Below are 24,091 nucleotides of genomic sequence, written 5' to 3'. Positions count from 1 at the left end.
CCTCTGACGTTTGACCTGCCGCTCACTCGGACTGTCTACAGGAAATGCGAATCATTCGTCACGCTGAAAACAACCGGGTATGAAAACACGCACTTCACCTGTGTTCTGAGCTGCACGGCATCGGGAGAAAAGCTTCACCGATGGTGATTTTTAAACGCACGACGATGCCAAAAGATAAACTCGAGAGAGAAATAGTTGTGAAAGGAAGGAGGAAGACAGTGAACAATGACTTTCTTGGTAGGCTACTGTTTAGAAACAAGCCGTGTAACTGTCTTGCATTAAAGCCTGTGTAAAGTTAATTAGTTTCAGTATAGACAGGTGTGGCTTATTTATGTTCGAAATAAAAATCTTTGTAAAATTCAGAGGGTGCGGCTTATATTTGGGTTTATAGTCCGGAAATTACGGTAGTTTAAAAGATGTGCGATTTTTCACCTGTATACTTACAAAAACACTCATGACTGCGCATGCTAGTGTTGTGGAAGTAACGGTGCATTACAGAGATATAGTGGCGTGTGTATAAGAAACATTTGAAAAAATAGCTGAGCGAATATGGATCTTTTTACGAACTGAAGAAGTCTTTAGAGATCGCCTCCACGAAGTTGGGAGCAGACATAAGAATGCCAAAAGTGCAGAGTATTGTGAAGAAAGAGAACGCCATTAGACACATGCGATCGATAACTGCTGCGGCGAACTTCCACTCATTGCACATGCTCGCATTTTCATCCCGGCTCCGGAATCTCCTCGTGATGTACCTAACTTCCTCTAGAATTTTTGTTACATCAGTCACAGCAGGCCCTCCTACGATACCTCTGGGGTGCCCGTCTCCAAGCCTGGCCCCTAACGGACCACAGATCAGCGCTGGCTCAGCTGAGCTGGAGCAGTGAACTCCCTCTGTGCCTCTGAAGCCGATGAACAGTGAGTTGGTGTTGGAGGTTTGCACTGTTCCCTGGTCAACACACAGCTCCACACTGGAGACGCTGCTTCTGTGAAGCGGTTTGTTGTGACAGGCTGATTGATGCTCACCCGGGCGTCGCATACGTAGGAACCAGGCACACCAGTTCAGCAGCACCACACGAGTCTATACGCAACAGCAAGATAACACTGAATCAAGCAGGACATAAGGAATGATGATAATTTTACTACATATTTGGCAACTTTTAAGAAAACAAAACCAATGAAGGTCAAATATGCCGTATGTGCGATTAAATGGCGTAATTATAACATTGTGAATTGGTGTTTGTTAAATTCAATTACAGTTGCTTTGGAGCATTTCTTGAATTATTCTTATTATTTGCAAACCAGCAAGTGCATTCTCCAAACTATTTGTACAAACAGCACCACACATTGGATTCCTTTAAAGAAGCCTGTACTTTTTGCTAAATCCTTAGTTCATCTCTTAAAAGTAAGTATTTGTGTCAATCAACAAATCATCGAAATCAGAACTGATTGCAGGAGACCTGGCAGGATTCACACTTTTACTGTACTGCACTAGTGTTTGTTCATTTCCTGGTTGTTCATCAATTTTTAGAAATTGTAATTCTGTGTTTTGCTATGTCTATATATGCTTGGCAATTGAAGGTTCACAAGATTCATATTTGACCGATTTTGGGAAACTAGTTGATCATTGGTTGATCTGATGCCGTTGACTCGCCTTTCGAAATTCGAAATTCATCTGCACAATTGATCAATTCAAGACATGTTTCCAAAAGCCTGGGTGTTTTAGGGGTTAAAACTATTCAGGTGAGAATCAGCTTAATACATTTCAATCAACTTGATAAACAATTGATAATATGGGAAACGGCAAACAATTGTACATAATCAAATGATTGTACTTCGCAATTTATTTTCTACGCAATCAGAAACGGAGAAAAACTATACGAATATAGATTCGAATTTTTTATTTATTTATGGATTCATTAAAGGCATGCTATGCCTATATGAATAAATACAAGTTAAATGTGGTGAATATGTATTGTGTTGTTTTTTAAATGTTGTATTGATGTGATACATGTTCATTCCAAATCAGTACAGGGTAACTCTGAAATCACTAAAAGGTCATTTCGAATCAGTACAAGCTACCCCTAAACCAGTGTAAAGTAATTCCCAATCAGTACAGATAGTCCTCCACTTATGATGGAGATACGTTACGACGACCCCATCGTAAGTCCAAAATATCGTAGATGGTATTATGACTGTGACAGTCTTTCCTGCTTCATGCTAATTTATAATTTATATTTTCTCCTCCAAACTGATGGCTTTCCTCTTCCAGCAGGAGACATACTTGGGCACTTTTTTCTATATATTTTTTTCAATAACTAAAAATACTGTTTGAAACTGTTTAAAACAGAAATAAATACACATCTTTATTCTGTCGACTGCTAGTGAGAGTGGTGAGATTCGCTCATCCCAGCTGCGAGTCCAACTTATCGTACATCCTACGCTGCTGCCTGTGGCACGAAATTGTAAATATTTTACAATTTTGTCGTATCACTATCATCATCGTAAGATCGAAAAATCCTAAGTCGAACCATCGTAACTCGGGGACCATCTGTATATGGTAATTCTTCATCAGTATAAGATATCCCTAAATCAGTGTAAGGTTATTCCCAATCAGTACAAAGAAAATGTAAACCAGTACAATGTAACCCTAAATCAGTACACTGTACCTCTGAAGCATGAAGTATCTCTGAATTAAGACAAAGTGACTTCAAATCAGTACAAGATAACTGAACTACTGTGTATAAAATAATTACTGTATATAAAAATAATGTAAAGTTTTTTATAAAATACCTACCCATTTTGGCATCTTTCCACCTTCTGGGTCATGGAAATGATATTGTAGCACAAGTACTGTTGCAATAACTGAGAGCCCAACAATGACCATAGTGGTGGCAAAGTACTGAGCTGGAATGATACAAATAATACAAACACACGAAAAATATAAAAAATTGGCTGTGAAATAAATCATTGAATGTGAATAAAGACTTTCTAAAGCAGGTTGTTGAGATTTTTGGAAGTGACTAAAAGCAGTTAAGTTACGCTACTCTTTCATGGACTTTTACTATTTATTCTTTGGTAAATGCTTTATTCAGGTCATTGGATTTGGAGCTAGGTTCAAGGCAGGAATTCATCCTGAACGTGCCTCTGATCAACTGTCAACTTGCTAATAAAATAATCAGTGCAATCTTAGTTTACTAGGAAGCTCTTGAACATTGGAATAATGGTAATAATTTCAAAACCTGAACTTGAAATGGAAGCTGATTGCGTCTCATAGAAAGTCATACTGGTCCTTCTAGGAGTGACTGAATGCGTATATTTAAAAAAAATTGCCCACAGAGGTTGACTTTTACTGCTTCAGATGAAGAATGAGGCCTCTTGGGAATCTCAGTTCTCAATAACAGAGGCTGGAAAGCGAGCAACTATTGGAATATTTTACTCACCAATCAGAGGCACTGAATCTGATGTCGCTGGCATGATTTCAGCTACAAGCAGCATAAAGACAGTCAGCGACAGCAAAACAGTGATTCCTAAAAAAAAAATTAAAAAGGGTAAGTATATTAAATTATACAGTAAAGCCAATTTCAACAGTTCAGTTTAAGAATAATAGCTGCATCACACAGACACCTCACATGTTTAACCCAACAGAGTGAAAAAGGTTAAGCTCCTGCTTTTGGTGATGCTTGAAAAGCATCTCAAATGAGCCCAGTGGATCAATAAACCTCTAGAAGCCCATACGATAAAACTGATAGAGTGACTTCAGCTCATTTAAAAGATAATCTGGAGCAAAGCAGCAAGGTCAAAGACACACAAATTCTCACACCCACCCACCCACATCTGCATATACCATATCTATGTAAAGTATGTACACTAGAGTTATGGCAAAAAGAGTGTAGAAAAAAAGTGACAGCAGCAAATTAATATTTAATTAATTTAATAATTGAAATGAAAATTGCCATTTTGACCCCCCCTTCATATGACTGAGTGGAAAAACACACAAGCATTTCCCCCTTGTTCCTAAAAGCATAAGCATTGTAAACTTGCTGAGTCAGCACAATACACTTGCGTCCTTATACAGAAATCCAGTGCTCTTCTCCCCTAGTTCATGCAGCCTATTCTTGGTAAAGCACATTGTGTTTTCCTATTCACAGACACATACTCTCAAGTGAGATGCTTCCCGACTGCTGCTTCGTGAGCCGAAATTTTCCTCCCCCTCCACTTTTCCCTGGCCACATCTGTACCCATTAAATTCCCAATCACTGCAAAGCACCACATTTACACCTCATGAAGTTAAGCCACTGTGAACACATAATTATGGCATGAAATGAAACTTCACTTAGAGAAAAAAAACAGGGTGTCAGATTGCAATATTAGAGGGTTGAACACTGCTCTACATGTTCACGTCTCTATAGCTCGTCTTCTCGTGACCAATGCCTGAATTTTAAATACTGGAGAATGCAAATGAAGTCTGGCAATGAAGATGATGTTATCTTATCCACTTCTGCTCGGAAGGTCATGGGTTTAAATCCCAGCATAACCAACCTGCCACTTTGGTTGGTAAGGGCCCTTGAGCAAGGCCCTTAACCCATAATTGTTTAGCGGTATATCTGAGATAACTGAAAGTCGCTGTGGATAAGGGCGTCTGCCAGATGAATGTAACTCCTTGCCAGCTTTTGACTAAAGTTCAAACATTACTAATCAATTTAGGATCAAGTACTGAGAGCTCCAGCAGTGGTATTTAAACTCAAATAATCAAAAATTCAATTTATGAAGGTTACCACATACACTTGTACTGAAGAAGCTTTTCACAAAGCTGAATAAAAGCTTCTAGACTGATTTTGACTCAGTAAACACACCACTCAATCTGTCACAAGTGATAATTCAGTCTTCACTTCATTATAATCCTAAATTCAAATGAGTTTTTTTTCACTTTTGCCTTAATTAATGTTTCATACTGTAATTACATCCAAGCTGACCTGTTGGTTTATTAGTTACAACATCTAGCTTTACACAAATTGTACATTCAGGAATCACATGACTGCTTGCTAGAGGTCGTTCGATTAATCGGTAGTTAATTGTTGGAACTAGCGGCTATCGGTCAAAATCTATAACAATAGTTTTTCCCGCTTTACAATCTGTTTGTTTTTACACGTGAGATGGCGTGCTGCACGGAGAGGACTATATTATAGTTATTTATAATGAACTATATTATTATTCACTATATTAACTATATAATTATATTAATTAATATATTTCTATTTATTTAATTTAGCACATTTTCATGATTCAGTCTAGGTTTTTTTTTTGGTTAGTATTATTTTACATGGAGTGTTTTTTCTCTAGAGTAGAGTAGAGTAGACCTCTACTACTTGCTTTTCTGGTTTGTAGCACAAACAACAATTGTAAGCATTCGTTAAACATAGACATGTGTGTTAAAATGAGCAAACAGATTAAACCTGAATGTGGCATATGATATGTGCCGAATGTTTATAATTTGGAGAATTTTATACGCAATGTTTCCAAAGTTTTCCAAAAATGATGCAAAATAAACAAACAAACTAATGTTTTGAATGCAGAATGCAGAGCTTATTAAACTTTATCTGGACTGGGCTAGTAGCTGTGAATAATTGCCAGTACCTTCAAAAAACGTTCATCTGAGGAGTGTAAAAAAATCAGCCGAGGCAAATCGAAGTTTCTGTTGCATTACGCTGTTTGAATAATCCGAATAAGCCCCTGATAACAAATGAAAAACATCTAAAGAGCACAAACATCTGACTGCTGAGCAAGTAGGGGTAGATTATCCACATTTAGATAGACACTGTTAGTCCATTAAATCACAAGCAATGAATTATTACCCAGTGCTCCATGATAAACACCATAGTCCTATTCTTTAATACTCAATTTCTTCGGTGACCTGCACTAACCACAGAACCCAGTAGGCCAGGTCTGCAAATTTATGCTGTTCTAAAGGTCAACCAGTTGCAAAATGTTAAGAGATACAGGTGTTGCTGTATAATCAACTGTCAAATCACTATAGACCAGGAATTGGAATAATTACAATATAAAATACACACAGAGTCTTCCGAACTAATTGGAAAGGCAGTGCCACAAGTAAATATCAGGAAATGAAAGCTGAAATTCTGAAACCAAACAACTGCAGTGTATGACGACGAATGCAAATCAAATAAATACACCTTGCCGTTCCAATACTTTGAGAGGGAACTTTGTCATAGATGTGTTAGAATGTCAAAACATTGTGTTTGTGTGTGTGTGTGTGTGTGTGTGTGTGTGTGTGTGTGTGTGTGTTACCTAAAGAGATCTTTTCCCCTGAGTCAGCAGGCAAAAGAAACACCAGCAGTGCGAGGGTGGAGATGAGCACACAGGGGATGAGCAGGTTCAGGCCGTAGTATAGCGTTCTCCTTCTCATCACCAATGTGAAGGTAATGTCAGGGTATGGCTCCTTACAGCAGTCATAAAACCTCTCATTCCTCCGTCCTGGAACCTCTAAGATAAGCAAGAACTCTTGGTTTACAATGAAGCAAAACTACTACAAAACAAAAAAAATACTACACATACTAACATGGTATAGTAGATACCTAATTTTGAAGATGTAAATGAACAGATCCCAGGCACATTAGACCTCTATTGCGTGCCCACTCACATTGTGTTCAAGGCAATGGAAAATTAAGTTTAAGGCCCCACAATTACTTGTATTTTCAGCAAAATTCATCAAGGGCAAACGCTCGGACCATCACAAAAACAATATAAAAGAGGAATAATCTAATTTTCTCCAGTGGATGCTTGTATCTCGAGATGATTTTCAATTATGTGGGTGTTCTTTGGTTCACTGACTCCAGGCACTTGTTCCTTCTCCCTCCCTGATTTCCCTGAAGAAATGAGGGTACTTTATCTCTTGACTTAACCACAAAGCAGGATTCCAAATCTTTATATCCTATTACTATTAGCCCCCTCATTAATGTATACATGACCAGAAAAGTGGATGAAAAATCAATCAGCGGTAGAAAAAAAACCCATTTTCAGCTTGTCTTTGATTTTCCTTGAACAATTGGTAACGGTTATTGCATGGAATGTGTTTTAGTGAATAAAGGGACAGAGCATGTAGGACATTTTGGAGACAAAGTGAGAGAGTCTAAATTGAGATGGTTTGGACATGTGCAGAGGAGGGACATGGGGTATTTCGTAGGAGAATGCTGAAGATGGAGCTGCCAGGAAAAGCGGAATGCCAAGCAGGAGGTTTATGGATGTGGTGAGGGAAGACATGCAGGTACTTGGTTTGAAAGAGGCAGATGTAGAGGACAGAGTAGTATGGAAACAGATAATCCGCTATGCTGACCCCTAACGGGAGCAGCTGAAAGAAAGAAGAGGGTCCTAGGGTCCTTTTATAGTCTATCAATCTGTATAAACCTACCCACTAGATCCCACTCTCCGTTAGCTATGTAGCCTGTGACATCTGCTTCCATCATCTGCAGATCCAGAGACCAGCCTCCATACGTCCAAGATCCAAACTTCAAATCACAACGTTGGACATCGAAGGGGAACCAGCGCACATCGATGTAGCAGGTGCTCTTAAATATTCCTGTAATTGAACCAATAAAATAAATATTATCACTACTGTACATTATTACTGTAGTCACAAGCACGGTAATACAAATATTATATAGTAATATATAGTATTATATATTTAATAACACAATGTGTGTTCTTCAGAACTATTGGCAACCTTCCTTACCAAAATTTTTTATTTATAATAAAAAATACATACAATAACTTCATTTCCCACTTAAACTATGCATTAATGTATATTTTCAGTCGGTAAAAAGACCGTCTAAGACCATGACATTTTTCCAGCCATTAGATCTATGAAACCTACAATGAAACCAGGCAATGAAGAGGAAGAACACACACACATATACAAGCCACATATTTATAAATTGTGTAAAATCAACACTGGAAGAACATCCAACTCTCAAATCAATTCAATTCATTTTTATTTTTATTGCGCTTTTAACAATAAACATTGTCTCAATGCAGCTTTACACAGATAATGTGGTAATAAAAATGAAAAAAGATGTTCTTTATAAGTGTAAGTTTGTTCCTGATGAGCAAGTAGATGTCTACTGTGGCAAGGAAAAACTCCCCGAAATGGCATAAGGAAGAAACCTTGAGAGGAACCAGACTCAAGAGGGAACCCATCCTCATCTGGGTTGCACCGAATGTCCATTTATGTTCAACTCTATTTCCCAGAACACACCATGTCCTACAACCACCAATATGGCTGCCAAGAAATAGGTCATCCACAATTTCATATACCGTAATTTCCGGACTATTAAGCGCACCCATATATAAGCCGCACGCACTGAATTTGACTAAGATTTTTATTTTGAACATAAATGAGCCGCACCTGTCTATAAGCCGCAGTTTCCTACATTGAAACTAATGAACTTTACACAGACTTTAACGAAAGACAGTGTCTGTTACATGGTTTGTATCTAAACAGGAGCCTTCCAAGAAAGTCATTGTTCACTGTCATCCTCCTTTCTTCCACAACAATTTCTCTCGAGAGTTTATCTTTTGGCATCGTCGTGCGTTTAAAAATCACCATCGGTGAAGCTTTTCTCCCGATGCCGTGCAGCTCAGAACACAGGTCAAGTGCGTTTTTTCATGCCCGGTTGTTTTCAGCGTGACGAATGATTCCCATTTCATGTTGACAGTCCGAGTGAGCAGCAGGTCAAACTTCAGAGGAACCTCATCCATATTTATGATGTGGTGCGACCCGATTCTGTGGGAGCGCATCTGATTTTATATAAAGAGTTTCACTGGTTCACCTGAACCCGTTCTGCAGTTTAATTGGTCTAATGTTATAGGGCTCAGTTTTTTGTCTTGAATCTTGTGAAACTGGGAAAAAGCCAGGAAAAATCCATAAATTAGCCGCTTCGTTGTTTAAGCCGCGGGGTTCAAAACGTTGGAAAAAAGTAGCGGCTTATAGTCCGGAAAATACGGTAATGTCATTTTCACATACTGTAGTTAACACCTTTAGAAGATAAATGCTCATGAATCTAATTTGCTCCCAACCACTGAAGAGCTACACAGCATTTCAGAATAATTTTTCTTTCCACAGTGTAGTGCTTGCTCCTCCATAGTGCTTTTCCAAAGCTATAGTTTTCTCTACTCTCACATTTCCTGCAACAATTACTCACTTGCATGCATCCCATCATGCATTACTGATATGAACGCATTTAAGAATTTGCATCTTCAACGCTCTAGAACACACACTAGCAGGAGTCTAGAAGGTTTAGATGCGTGGTACAGGGTGAAGTGTTCCTAGATAGGAATTCGACCAGATAAGATGAGCCTGATGGAGGATCTCAGGTTAGTGTTATACTCCCTATCCCGTATAAGTGCATGATGGGTATTCGCTACTTTTTATTACTTTATATGGGCACTAAACTGTTTCAGTGTATTGTGAGGCTCAGTGAGGGAACTTCATATTCTCCATTATATCACTGGATGTGACGCCGACATGGCAAACCTCCCAACGGTCCACAACATTTACATACATTACATCGTTTTTCTTACAAACATGAACATACATTGATAAGTATGATTTTCAGAGGTAAAAAACAAGATACAGTAATGATTACTAATGTATTCAGCCACAAATTACAGATACTGGCAAATTAAAGTAATCAGAATCAGGCTTATTGGTCAAGTGTGTTGACACACACCAAGAATTTGGTTCCAGCCGTTAGTGAAAAGTACAGACATAAATAACACTACACATCTAGCTTGGACTATACAAGACAAAACAGACAAGGCAAGACAAAAACAGACTATACGAGACAATAGAGACAATGTGAGACAATATAGACAGTACTAGTATTAAATAGAGATACAGGGTATCCCTATCCCAGAGTATGCAAATATTGATGTTGGAAATTACAGACATTTATATTAAGAAGTAAATCACTTTTGCAGAATATTGTTGTTTAATATGGAGGCCCATTTCTCTTGCCATATTATCTTCAATTTTCCAAATCTATCTTTCCTTTATATTCGAGGTCACACACTTGTTCAAACATCCATCTTCTTCCCCGATTGTTTCTTGGCCCATGAGATTAAATAAACCTGTTTTTTCTTTTCTTTTATTATGAATACATTTGTATGTTACATCAAAGTGAATATATGCACAAGGGGTATGTTAAATAACTAAAACTAATTTGTTAATACTTGTTTCCCCTCACAATATGAACAAGTTACAGAACACACCTGAAGATTACAGTGTCTACATGACAGAAATGTCTACATGACACAATCAAACAAGCAAAAAATAAATAAATAAATAAATGAAGAATGATTGAATGTACCACAACTTACCTGGGGGTAGATATTGGCAGTAGCCAGATGAGTTGACCAGCACATTGGTATGAAAAGTGGCATCAAACCTCTCATCAGCACTAGGCAAAAACAGTGTAAACTAGTAAACTAGGATCAGTAAACACTTAACACGTGCAAGTCTCTTTCAACCAGCCACTGGATTGAAATATTATTGTATACAGTAACACAAAGTTCTCAATCAGCTATAACAGTCAGTGCAACTAGGATGCCTAACTACTGCAATTTGCCTTCATTACTAAGTGTAACCAATTAATAGCTATATCAAATTTCTTGGAAATATCGCAAATCAGTGTACACATATATCCACAGTACATTCCAGTGTGATAACTATCTCTACAGTATATGCAAACCATCTGAAATACACAGTCTTTACACTGGACCTTTTTGTCAGACAGTATTCAATTGTTTCAAGATCAAGAAGTTTTGGCGCCGTGAACATGTCTGAACGTGTTAGCTTTATTATTATTTGTCGTTTAATGTAAGGCAGGACAGCTTGTGCCACCATTATGTACAAAAGTGGGAAAAAACAAAGTTTGATAAAATTATAATGTGACAGAATAGAGAAGATCTTGCAATAAAAATGTGAACTGTGGTCTCCAGTAAGAAACGGTTAAGAAAAGTTCTACCTGTTATAGAGCAGAATGTCAGGTCTCCAGATCTGATTATCAGGAAACCTTACATTGGACACTCCGGGATAGTCACTCAGGTTCCACTGCAGATAATAATCCGTCCAGTACTGAAGATCCAAACAGAGGGAGTTTTAAAATATCATAAATTCATAATTGTCTCAGAAGCAAAACATTGCTATACATATGACATATTTGTTTTCATTTTTTACAGTGAGATCTTCAGATTTATATTTTTTTACTGAAGAAGTGGAAGATTTTTGGACATTTTCTAAAGTCAAGGCTAATGATATTATGTTTATTTTACAAAAGAGAACTCAAAATCTCCAGTGGCTCGAGCAGGCTGAGGTCAGTGTAGAGTGAGTGCACCATTGCCTCAGCAACCATTTTGATGGTTATCATATTAAACCTCCAAATCCTGTGCAGCATGACCTCAACCACATACTCACTCCACCGTCATCAACTGTAATCAGGCTGAGGCATCGGTTCCTAGCAGAGGTCCGATCCAATCCAATTTCTTTAATATTGTTCCTAATTACATAATGTGCATCTGGTGTTCTGTTGAAGGGGAAAAAATGGGGGTCTGGAGAAGTTCAGGTATTTGCTAACAGCTCATTCTTTTGACACAAGTGAGCTGTCCAAATATTATCATGAAGTCTAATAATAGAACATGTTTATTAGACAGACAGTGCATGTAGGACGTTTTGGAGACAAGGTGAGGGAGGTGTGATTGAGATGGTTTGGACATGTGCAGAGGAAAGACATGGGGTATATCGGGAGGAGAATGCTGAGGATGGAGCCGCCAGGAAGGAGGAAGAGAGGAAAGCCAAAGAGGAGGTTTATGGATGTGATGAGGGAAGACATGCAGGTGGTTGGGCTGAAAGAGGCAGATGTAGAGGACAGGGGGGTATAGAGACGGATGATCCGCTGTGGCGACCCCTAATAGGAGAAGCCAAAAAAAGTAGAAGAAACATCAGCATGTGTGTTTTTTTGTTTTGCTACCACGTTCTCTAAATACAGTGGTACCTCGGGTTACGAGTGCCCCTGGATACGTAAAATTCAGGTTAAGAGTCGCAATTCATAAAAAATGTTGCCTCTAGTTACGAGAAATTTTTTAGGATACGAGCGTTGCGCACGGAAAAATCGCAGGCAGGTTAGTTTTTTTACGTATCGCCACGTGCTCTCGCTGCGCTCTCGTGCAGCACATACACATCTGCTCGTTGCTCTAACAGTGTGGAATTACTGAACTTTAAATCGTATTCGTAATTTGTATCGGGATACAAGCTTTTCAGGTTAAGAGTAAAGTGATGGAACCAATTAAACTCGTAACCCGAGGTTCCACTGTACTCTATACTGCATGAAACTGGGATCCTGAGTCTCTACAGCAACAGACACCAACACAGCTGTAATATCTGGATAGACATTATATTATAGCGGTGGTGTTGGACAAAAAAGTAGAAGTGGTAACTAGATAATTGATCCAGCACACTGGAGCCATAACTGTAGCATTGCAATGAAGAAATATAAACCCTTAGGCTTAAATAAGTCATTTTCACAAATTAGGAGAAGGGCTGCTTCCCAAACCACAAATATTCACAGGCAATTAAACTAAAAAAAGAATGGATGGAAAGGAAGGCTATGGGAATGAAAGCCTGTGAGAGAAAAAGACTGTGTGTGTGTGTGTGTGTGTGTGTGTGTGTGTGTGTGTGTGTGTGTGTGTGTGTGAAAGAGACAGAGAGAAAGAGAAAATATAAGAAGCTCAGTCATATTAGCTTTATTTTGACAGGACCTTTTGAATGTGTCAGAATCCGGTTTTGTGCCTTGCACACTGAGAGGACCACTGATAATAAAGTAATTAAATTCAAGCAAGTGTGTCATTTAGGAACAGGTGCTATGAACTAATTTTTTGCCTGTGGCATTTGTGTATATGTATGTTCTTGTATAAAAAATTAATTCTCACACTGGCCCAAATTGCCATGAATAAAATATCAAAACACCATTCACGCACATTAATTCCTTTGATGATAAGAAAAAGCTTGACCAGAACAATGCAATAATGCGGAGGTTGAAAACACAAAGAGCTGCATCTTATCTGGGTAAAGCACATAGCAGGCTGCATTAGAGAACTAAACTGTACACAAAACTAGGCCATTCGGTTATTAGGAAATTTAATTTTAGCCTTTTTGCATTCAGTTCATTAAGCCTATGCTTCTTCTGGGGTAATCAGTAATGAACCCCGACTATGAGCTTAATGTTCTGAATGCAGCTACTCATACTTGGTCATTAAGGCCTGGACAAAGAAGACCTGTCTAAGACAATTAATTTCTTCTTTAGTCCATGCTACTATATGCAATAAAAAAAAAAAGAAAAAAAAAAAAAGAAATCACATTCTCCGATCAGCCAATCAAGTGACAGCTGTGCAATACATAAAAATCATACAGAAGCAGCTCATGAGCCTCATGTTAATGTTCACGCCAAACCTCTGGATGAGAAATAAAAGCCTCCATGACTGTGACCATGACATGGTATGGCACTCATGAGACCACTGAGTATTTTAAAAACTGTTGATTTTTTTGCAATTTCCACACATTAAATTCAGGAGGGTTTAACACAGAATGGGCTTAAAAAACATCCTGTGAGCAGCTGTTCTGCAGGTTGTTGATGAAAGAGGTCACAGGCGAATGGGCAGACCTATTTGAGCTGACAGCATAATACAAATAACCTTTCAAACCCTATCAAAAGGCCAAAACATGGGATACATGGGATAAAACAGCAAAAGACAGCAGTCAAATAACTGGAACATATGTTCAATGGGCACAGGCTCACCAAAAATTTGGAAAAATATTGTCTGTTTTTTTTCTTATTCTTCAGCTAGAGAATGTTGTGGATGAAAATCCCCAAGATATCAGCAGCCTCAAATATTCAAAGCAGCCAACAACTACTGTCAAAGTCACTGTCAAAGTCGCTGAGATACCTTTTCCTCATTGCATGATGACGCATGATTCAAGCGCGATTAATGCAGCGTGCATTTCTGTGACCATTTTTAATGCAAAATATAAATAAATAAATATAAAATAAGCTAAATTAAAATCTTCGACGCCACACACACCTTTTCACGACGTCCTTTCTTTACTCAGATATATATAAAAAAAACTCCACCGGAAATATTCTTTTAATCACTAAACATTTGTATCAGTGATGCGCCAAAATCCCAAATCAAGCACCAAAAGCCGCCATGATGTACATATCCGGCAAATAAAACCGTCCGTGTGGAAACAGAGCAAAAGTTCCCTTTGGTGTCCTGATTAAGTATTAACTTGAAAAGTATTTATAAAAACGTGTGATTGAATATTTTATTCGATTGAAGGCCTATATATAAAGAAAAACACACAAACACAAATCCATATATATAAACATACATGAACAAGAACATAAATGTGATGTAATGTTTGTGTGATTAATGAAGCTTACCAGTTGCAACCAGATGTTAGTTGTTAAAACCTGATTCTTCTCATCCTGGAAAACACAACGAATAAAATAATAATGATTTCTAATGCATGTGTTCGTCTTCATGTCACTTCAGTACACATAATATATTGAGCTGCCATTTTACAATTGTTCAATGCAGAGCAAAATCATTACACCCAAGGTTTATCAATGAATGTCTGAAATGGGGGAATTAGACCAAAATATTTTTTTCCATGAAACACATGCTTGTCAGCTACTTTAATGTTTGTTCTTTCAGTAGCTTCAAAAGTAGCTTTGTTAAGGTTCAGTCGTGGTAATGTTACGTACTATAAATTCTTACTGACGATGCTTTTCAGTGTTGAAAATATTAACATGTATTTACATTGGATTACATCTGAATGCTGTATCTTATTAGAGTGGAATTTATGGCTAAGAATCGGACATTTATTACATGTTATATAGAGTGTTCCTTTTATTAAATCCCTGCTTATATTCGTAGTCGGAATAAATGCTCAACTCGGTTTAAAGATTCAGTTCCAAATAAAAAAGGCACTGAACTTGCACTCGGACAGTTTCGTCCTAAAGGAAAGCAATGATGCTTGATGCCGAGTGAATACAGAGGAAATTAATTTAAAACGAAGATACTTATTATAGTAACACAGTTTTAGCAGCAACCATCAGGGCCTTGTCTCCTAAAAGCATTGCATCTTACTGTTCATTGGTAGAAGCGAGCAAAGAGAGCAGGATTATATTGTTGGAGCTCTTCATAAACCGAAGCCCTACCAGTGATTATGTTTATCCAGATCAGCAATTGAATATAGTCAGTTTGCATGTTATTTTGCTGCTGATCGTAACATCTGCATCAATCCCCACTCAGCGTGCAGTCAGCAGAATGACATTAGCGATGGATTCTAGACAGCTGACGAGCTCTGCACCGAGACACGAGACTTACAAGCAAACTTGTTCTCATTCCAAGTGATCGGACTTCTGATTGCACACGGCGCCTGGCAATAAGCTCCCAAGCTTTCCTACGTAATATAACGTTTTCCTTTCTGTACTGTGTAATCACATTTGAATCGGAATCAGAAAGCGCTTGATTGCCAAGTATGTTTACACAGAAATTTGTTTTGGTGACAGAAGCCTCTTGCTTACATCCAATTTTTTTTCAATAAAAGATAACCAAAAGTTACAAATAAATAAATAGTATTAGTGCACAGAAAATTACAAAGATAAATAAATAAAAAGTGGCATTGCACATATTTTTATTCCACATTGTGGCGAGCATTGAACTGTTTAAATATCAATAAAAGTCGATATATCACCCAAAAAGTCTTTCTGCTTGGTTGAAGTAAAAAATCCTTAACAATAAATACACAAAGAGAAAAATGGGACCTTGATGGCACATTGCACTAATGTTTTTTTTTCTTCCTTTTTTTTTTTTTTACATTTCGTACATAAATGCGCATTTTATCCCGCAAAATGTAATTTTTTTTCTCCCTAATCGCTTTTTGTACCATTTTTTTCCAAAACATGACTGGCTCATGTAAAACACACATTTATTAGCATTTTGTAGAGGTTTTAGAAGATCCATTTCAAACATACAGAAAATTTGAATAGAAGCCATTTCTCCTGAGCCGTCTGTTTTGCTAGTTGTCATCCTTGCCTTATTAAGCAATAGATCATTAAGTCGCACACACACACACACACACACACACACACACACACACACACACACACACAACAAGACTCCCTTGAGAGCAAAACCAGTAATGAGTGCAAGGAAAAACCTTGTGTAGGTAAAACCAGGATCACCAGGAAAATCAATTCATACAGTTTTGGAATATAAATATAATTTTTTATTTCATTTTTAAAACAATTATTCTTCTTACCAGTAGTAACTTTTACAACGATGCTTTTTACACCATCGTTAAACCAAACACGTTTGTTTAATACAGCTTTCTTGTGTTCAATTAAAACCTTCATGCAAAAGATAATGTTTGCATGTTTGGGATTTTTAATTGTGTGCCATTTTTGACCTTGTTTTGACACCATTCACAGTATCTTGCCTAGCTTATGCTTGCTAATCGCCTGTTTGCCTTCCCTAGTAATATTGGCATTGATTTCTCTTAAAACCTTTACTTGAATCCCTCGGCCATGACACTGACTCCGATCAGACCAATATATAGCTGGGTGTGACTGAAATCGATGTGCTTTCTGCAGTTTTATTACTGAAGCCATCAGTTAACAATTCAGCACTAATTTTCATGCAACTGCTCTGGAAGGGATCTGCTATTGTGAACATATACAGTGAAATTTGGTGAATTCTATGTACAGGATGACCCATTACAGTATATGAACAGCGTATTGATTTTAGTGTCATTCTAATGAAGAATATCAGATTTGAAATTCTAAGGCTGGGTCGTTTGTATGTATGTATGTACCCAATATGGCACAAATATTAGGACACCTGACATTTCCTGCCATACGTTTTTTTCCCCCCAAACTGTTACCACAATGTTGGAGGCACCCAATTATATAGGATGTCTTTGGATGCAGTAGCATTATATTTTCCCTTTTGAACTAGAAGACCCAAACCTGTTCCAGCATCACAATGCCCCTGTGTACATATGGTGTAGATGGGTTTGGATTGAAAAACCTTAAGTGGCCTGTTAAAGAGCTCTGACCTCAACCTTGAATACCTGTTGGACGAATTGGAACACTGACTGAATTTATAAATGTATTACCTACATTCAGCAATAATTACCATGCTGTTATTGTGAACATATACACTGAAATTGGGTGAAATTCTTCCTCTGTAATCGAAAGCACTTTGGATTTTATTTATTTATTTTTTTCTAAAGAATGACCCATTACAGTATATGAACAGAGTAGTTACATTAGTGCCATTTATGTCATTTCAAACCAGGAGCAGCTGAAAGAGAGGATCTTTGCGGTGGGTTAACTGTGTCTAATCGCTTCCGAGTCGGTCAGACATTGCGCTTTGTTGCGCTGTCAGGGGGCAGCTACAGCACCATCTCCTTTCATCCACAACACAGCTGCGCATACACACGCATCTAACGAAGAATATCGGACGTAAAAATCTGAGGCTGGGTCATTTGTATACTGTATACTGCGTGTATTTTATGTAAAAAAAAAAAAAAAAAACTATTATCACAAAGCTGAAGGCACACAATTGCATAGGATGTCTTTGGATGTGGTAGTTTTAAATATTCTCTTCACATGATCTAGGAGACACAAACCTGTTCCAGCATGGCAATGCCCCCCTGTATAACGCGAGCTCCATGAAGATATGCTTCACATGGGCTGTATTAGAAAATCTCCTTCTATAAAGAACTGATCTTAACTCTATTGAACATCTTTGGGATGTATTAGACTGCTGACAGCACCCTAAGCCTCCTCAACTCACATCCTTGTGGCTGAATGACCACAAATCTCCACAAGCACACTCCAAAATCTAGGAGAACATCTTCACAGAAGAGTGGCGGTTATTATAACAGTAAATTGGGACTAAATATTGCAGTCAGATGTTCCAAAACATTTGTCCATAAAATGTATGGATGTATGTATATATGTATTCATGTATATTACTGTCAGGGATCCACCAGCCACACCTTCACCTACTCCACCTATCACTCCAAGCAGCTCACTTACCTACTAATCATCCACACCTGGCACTCATCAGCCCCCTCGCTATATAACACTCGTTCACCCACCAGCTTATTGTCCGTTCTACAGCTTAGGCTGATGAACATTGCTGGACTACCCAAGCTACGGATACTACGTTTCTGGTTTGGTTACTCTTTGTTTGCGGGACTCTGTTAGTTCTCACTTTCTGGTCATAGCTTTCACCAAGTTTAGTAAACCTGGAGTTTTCGTTCTGGTTGCCATTTTCTGCCTTGCCCTTTTGTTCTTCATTAAAAACCTTCCTGAATTGCACTTCGGTTTCCGTCACGTTCTTCCGCCTGACAATTACATAACGTGCTTATTATGTATTATATACTAATACAAGGAGTATATTATTAACTTGAAGAGGTTCAGTATATGAAAAATTTACAAAGCTCAGTTGACTCTACTAAGCAAGACAATTATGGCCAGAGATGCAAAAGTACCTTTTGAGGAAGGTTAACTGAGACATATTAATTTCCATCACAGATATGTATATGTATATTTATAATACACCGAAACTGCACCTTATATCTAAAAAAAAAAAATGCTTCCTCGTGTCTTCTTTACTCTGCTGAAATTGCGACCTTGTGTTATGACACTGCAAGAAGCATGGCAGCCTTGAAAACCAGTTGTAGCCATATCTTATTTGCAGCGGTACTACATGTGGTTCGCCATTTGGCCATATAGAGCTGTTTGGTCCTTTGGGCAATTATTAACAGAGGATCGTTTATTTATTTGACTATAAATAGGCAATTCGTGTTTGACATTTTTGACATTGATTATCTGTGAAGCAAATTCTTATAGTGATGAATTATTGCAGGAAATTGGCATTTATCTACTAAAGATACCATGTACAATTTTTATTTATGGATTTATATACTGTTTATTTATTATACTGTTTATTTACATTACTGTAGCAGCACATGGGAGGTACATTTTTACAAAAAAGTTGTAAAACATAGCTTTTACTGGGGTTCTTGGGAAGATCAAGATCATACATTTTTTAATATATGCAATTTTATTCTCCTTTTTTCTATTTAATTTACTATTTACTGGCAGAATCTATCATCCAAACACTTCCATTCTTTCATTGTAGTCCTCATTAGAGTGAGGCTGGATTCTGTAAAAAAAAAAATTGTCATCTACAATAAAACGTATCTACTCATGGCTACTAAGGTGCCAAGTATTTTTCAGCACTTATATTCCTGCTTTTTTAAATTAGATTATTTGTAGCAGCAGCAGGCTGCAGCAGTCATGTAAATGGCTACTTTAATCACTCTGCAGAATTGCCTTTCATTTTCTCTTATGACCATCAGATCGCAGGTCATGCGACCTTATAACACGTACATTTTAAAAAACCTCCACAGGGCTAGTTGTTTTTTTTTTTTATATGGGACGTGCTTGATATATATATTATACAGGCAAAAGTTTGTGGACACCTGACTATAAGATTTATTAGCGATTTTTGACAGTGGGCCACTCTAGATCTTCCACTCCAACCTATGTGGAGCATATCTTCATGGACCTCGCTTTGTGCACAGGGGCACTGCCATGCTCATACAGGTTTGGGCCTCCTAGTTCATGTAAAAGGATGTAATCCGACATGCATCCATGACATTTTATACAACTGTGTGCCTCCAACTTTGTGGTAACGGTTTGTATAGTATATTATATGAAACATTTGGTTAGGAAAAGTTATTTTCTTCTCCCTATAAGTGGGTGTTTGGATAATCTTTTTCAATGATTGAATTATTCACAGAATTTTCTTGGGTTTTTTTTATATGTAGACTCAACATGCTTAAAGTGAGTGCATAGAATCATATGGTACTTTATCCTGTTCAGGATTGTAGTAAATCCAGAGCGAATTCTATTGATACAAGTGTGAGAAAACCATACACATACACCTTTACACCTAAAAGCAATTTCTATATGTATGTTTTGGGAAATTGGGAGGAACCTGGGATCCCGAAACCCAGATTTGTTGAGTTAATGCCATCAAATGTAATATAGTGTATATACCAGGTGTCTCCGAACTACGGCCTGCCCCCAAATAATAAATGGTCCTCTGAACAATACTAGAGACGAATTTTGAAAATTCAATTTTAAATATATGTTTTTACTCATATCATATCTGTATTTGATATTAAAGTTTGGCTTTCAAAACTTACATTTCCCTTAGTTATTAACATAATTATTTGTTAGATTCAACCACCAACCAACAGAATGGTACATAAACAAAAATGTAAATGTTTTGATTTCACTAGCAAGTTATATGAGAAAAAAAGTTATGATAGTAAAGATGCTCTTTTAATAGCCTATACATCTCTTGAAAAATGTACGATCATTTCACGGTGTAAAACAAAATTGTAAACTAATCTAGCATTAGGAGGCATATTAAATACATTTAAAATCATAATAAAATTTCCACAAATAATAGTCACTCTGGCCAACATAAATCTCTGTTACAGACGGACCAGGTCAACCATTAAAGAAAGGAAAAACCATGTGGCCCTCACAGAAAAAAGTACGGGGACCCCTGGGTATATACTATCATATACTGAGTTAATCTTTGGAATTTATGAACTGTAGACTTGTAATAATTTGGCAGTCAGTCTGTGTACCTAAAAGAATGTTTTTTTCTAAAGATAAAATCAGTTTCCACATGCTCGTCATGCCTGTGTGGAACTCCTCACCCACTAGAAACTACAAAAGGTTTAAATGGTATTTTTATGTTTCATAAATTTCTGATTGCCTTCATTTTGCCTCAGTTTTTCACAGCTCCTTACTGTAAGTGTTTCACCATATCATGTACAGAAAATGTTAACTACTGTAGCTGCAATTCATGGGGCGTAGTGTGTATGTGTGTGTGTGTGTGTGTGTGTGTGTGTGTGTGTGTGTGTGTGTGTGCGTGCTGCAACTCACCACATCCATGATCTGCATAAGGCTGAAACTGAAGTGAACTGTCAGGGAGTGAGAGTCGTTGTAAACAGGTCTCTCCAAAGGATTATAATGCTGCATGAGATCCTTATATAGACGCCGCTGGTGCTCCCCTTGCAAGGTCACTAAGGTCACAGGACACATATCAAGAACAAGGGAATGAAATCAAGAACGAAATCAGTTCATTACATGGTTTATGTTAGATTACATTTTTAAAACAAAAAGAAATAAAACAAACCTTGAATTTTCAATTAAATATGATTGCAATAACTTTATTCAGGTGCACAAGAGCTGCAAAGCTTTCTATAACCTGCAAACCGAAAATTCTTCAGAAATACCGTTAGCAACTTTTGCGAGAAAGGTATTGACCCTGAGTATATTTTCTGAATGCGAGGGAGCGAAGGGCGTACAAATCAGACAATGCACATCGTCTGCAGTCAGCCCAGATGGCAACATATTGATCTGGGAATTTCATCAAGCGTCTCCCGTCTGTACACTTGCCCACATACACAATATATATATATATATATATATATATATATATATATATATATATATATATATATATATATATATATAAAATGGCCCAAATGCAAGAAAATGTGTATGTTCACTTCAAATACAAGTTACATAACCTTACTCCTCTGTACATTCTCTAGACTTTTTTTTCTTTTAGTCTTTTTCAATATGTTGCATTTATATCTCAATGATCATTGGGGTTGTGCATCTCGAGCACTTCGGCTTCTCATACAGCTCATAAGAGCCGAAGAAACACCTTTCTAAACCCAAATCCTAAAATGTCCAGATAAGAAGAAACGGTGTGTTTATAAAATTTAAAAATAAATAAATAATAAAAATGTATAAAAAAACATCAGTACTATAGATTTCAGATTATGGTTCGAGGTGGGAAAAAAGAAGGCTAAATTGCATATAAGATAAAACTAATATTGACATGTTTGTAGATCATTATTGGTTCTTGTTACGACAAACAATGGTTGAATTTATGAAAAGAAGAACTTCCAGAGCATCTCAAGGTGTCCTACAAGTCTAATTTATAAGGTGTGTCAATTTCTATCTACTACAATCCAATTCAAAATTGCAGTGTTTTGGTAAAAAACAAAAACAAAACATAATACAAATCATCTATACAACAAAAGCTCAAATGTATTATAAATAAATGACATTTATATAATATAACCTGAAGCCTGCATTTAAAACACTGTAGTCCAAACTGAAACTGAAGAGACCTGGACTACTGAGCACATCATAAAAGCTTACCGTGGACCAGGAAGGCAGCAGACACCAAATACACTGTCAAAGGACTTCTCCCCATCCTCATACTGAGAGAGCAGAGCGTGCAGGTTCACTCTGTGGAGAAGGAAAGTCAGAGAGAGCGAGAAAAAAAAAGACTCCACCGCGGAGCTGCCAGAGACACAGTAACGAGCAGAGACTCGGGAATGAATCGACTCTTTTTGAACAACTCTTTTAAATGGTTCACGCCAATCGATTCGCAAAATGAGCGATCGATGGATACATGTAGATAGATAGATAGATAGATAGATAGATAGATAGATAGATAGATAGATAGATAGATAGATAGATAGATAGATAGATATTATATTCATAAATAAAAAGGGGATGGAATCTGAGCAGTTAAAAATGTGCAAAGTTGATTTATTTAAAAAAAGTTGATTTATTTTAGTAATTCAATACAAAAAGTAAAACTTGTATATTATATTGATTGATCACACACAGACTGATATATCAAGTGTTTCTTTTCATTTTGATGATTATGGCTTACAGCTGATGAAAACCCAAAATTTAGTATCTCAGAAAATTTGAATATTACTCAAGACCAACAAAAAAATATATATTTAAACACAAAAATGTGAAAAGTATGGACATGTACAGAACTCAATACTCGGCTGGGGCTCCCTTTTCATGAATTTCCGGAGAGCAGTCTGTGACGCTGCTGACGTGTTATGGAAGCCCAGGTTGTGCTGATGGTGGACTTCAGCTCTTTTACGTTGTTGGGTCTAGTGTCTCAAATCTTCCTCTTTACAATACCCCATAGATTCTCCATGTGGTTTAGGCCGAGCGAGTTTGCTGGCCAATCAAGTACATGGATACCATGGTACTTAAACCAGGCATTAGTATTTTTGGCAGTGTGTGCAGGTGCCAAGCCCTGCTGGAAATTCAAATCAGCATCTCCATAAAGCTGGTCAGCAGAAGGAAGCATGAAGTGCTCTAAAACTTCCTGGTAGACGGCTGTGCTGACCTGATAAAACACAGTGGACCAACACCAGCAGATGACACGACTCCCCAAACCACCACTGAATGTGCAAACTTTACACTGGACCTCAAGCAACTTGGATTTTGTGCCTCTCCTCTCTTCTTCCAGAGTCTGGGACCTTGATTTCCAAATGAAATGCAAAATGTTCTATTCTTTCATCTGAAAAGACGATTTTGACCCACTGAGCAACAGTCCAGTCTTTTTTGTCCTTTGTTCTGGTAAGACACCTCTCTGGTTCAGGAGTGGCTTGACACAATGAATGAGTCAGTTCTAGCTCATGGTGGCTCTTGAAGCACTGACTCCAGCTGCAGTCTACTCTTTGTGAATCTCCCAAAAATTCTTGAATCGGCTTTGTTTCACCTTTTTCTACCACAATTTTTCCTTCCATTCAACTTTCCATTATTGTGCTTGGATACAGCACTCTGTGAACAGCAGCTTCTTTAGAGATGACCTTTTGTGTCTTACCCTCCATGTGCAGGGTTTCAATGATCATCTTCTGGACAACTGTCAAGTCAGCAGTCTTTCCCCATGATTGTGTCACCTGAACCAGACTGATACACCATTTAAAGGCTCAGGAAACCTATGCAGGTGTTTGGATTTGATTAGCTGATTAGAGTGTGACACCACGAGTCTCCAAAATTTGAACTTTTCACAGTATAAACATTTT

At 37.5% G+C, this 24,091-nt stretch overlaps 1 protein-coding gene across 1 annotated transcript; it reads right to left on the bottom strand.

Annotated features, from left to right (window-relative positions):
• Nucleotides 1-131: 131 nt before the first annotated feature.
• Nucleotides 132-22,556, bottom strand: LOC124392501 (neuronal acetylcholine receptor subunit alpha-7). The gene is made up of 10 exons (XM_046859597.1): nucleotides 22,410-22,556; nucleotides 21,117-21,256; nucleotides 14,511-14,555; nucleotides 11,040-11,149; nucleotides 10,393-10,472; nucleotides 7,427-7,594; nucleotides 6,307-6,501; nucleotides 3,441-3,527; nucleotides 2,795-2,904; nucleotides 132-1,078 (listed from the first exon to the last, which is right to left on the bottom strand). Exons 1-10 carry the CDS (start codon nucleotides 22,468-22,470, stop codon nucleotides 560-562), a joined length of 1,515 nt encoding a protein of 504 aa, XP_046715553.1. The 5' UTR covers nucleotides 22,471-22,556; the 3' UTR covers nucleotides 132-559.
• Between the last annotated feature and the right edge of the window lie 1,535 nt (nucleotides 22,557-24,091).

This window comes from Silurus meridionalis, chromosome 10 (assembly GCF_014805685.1).
Source record: "Silurus meridionalis isolate SWU-2019-XX chromosome 10, ASM1480568v1, whole genome shotgun sequence".
Taxonomy (NCBI): domain Eukaryota; kingdom Metazoa; phylum Chordata; class Actinopteri; order Siluriformes; family Siluridae; genus Silurus; species Silurus meridionalis.
The sequence above is the reverse complement of the archived record's forward strand: the minus strand, read 5'-3'. Positions and strand labels throughout refer to the sequence as shown.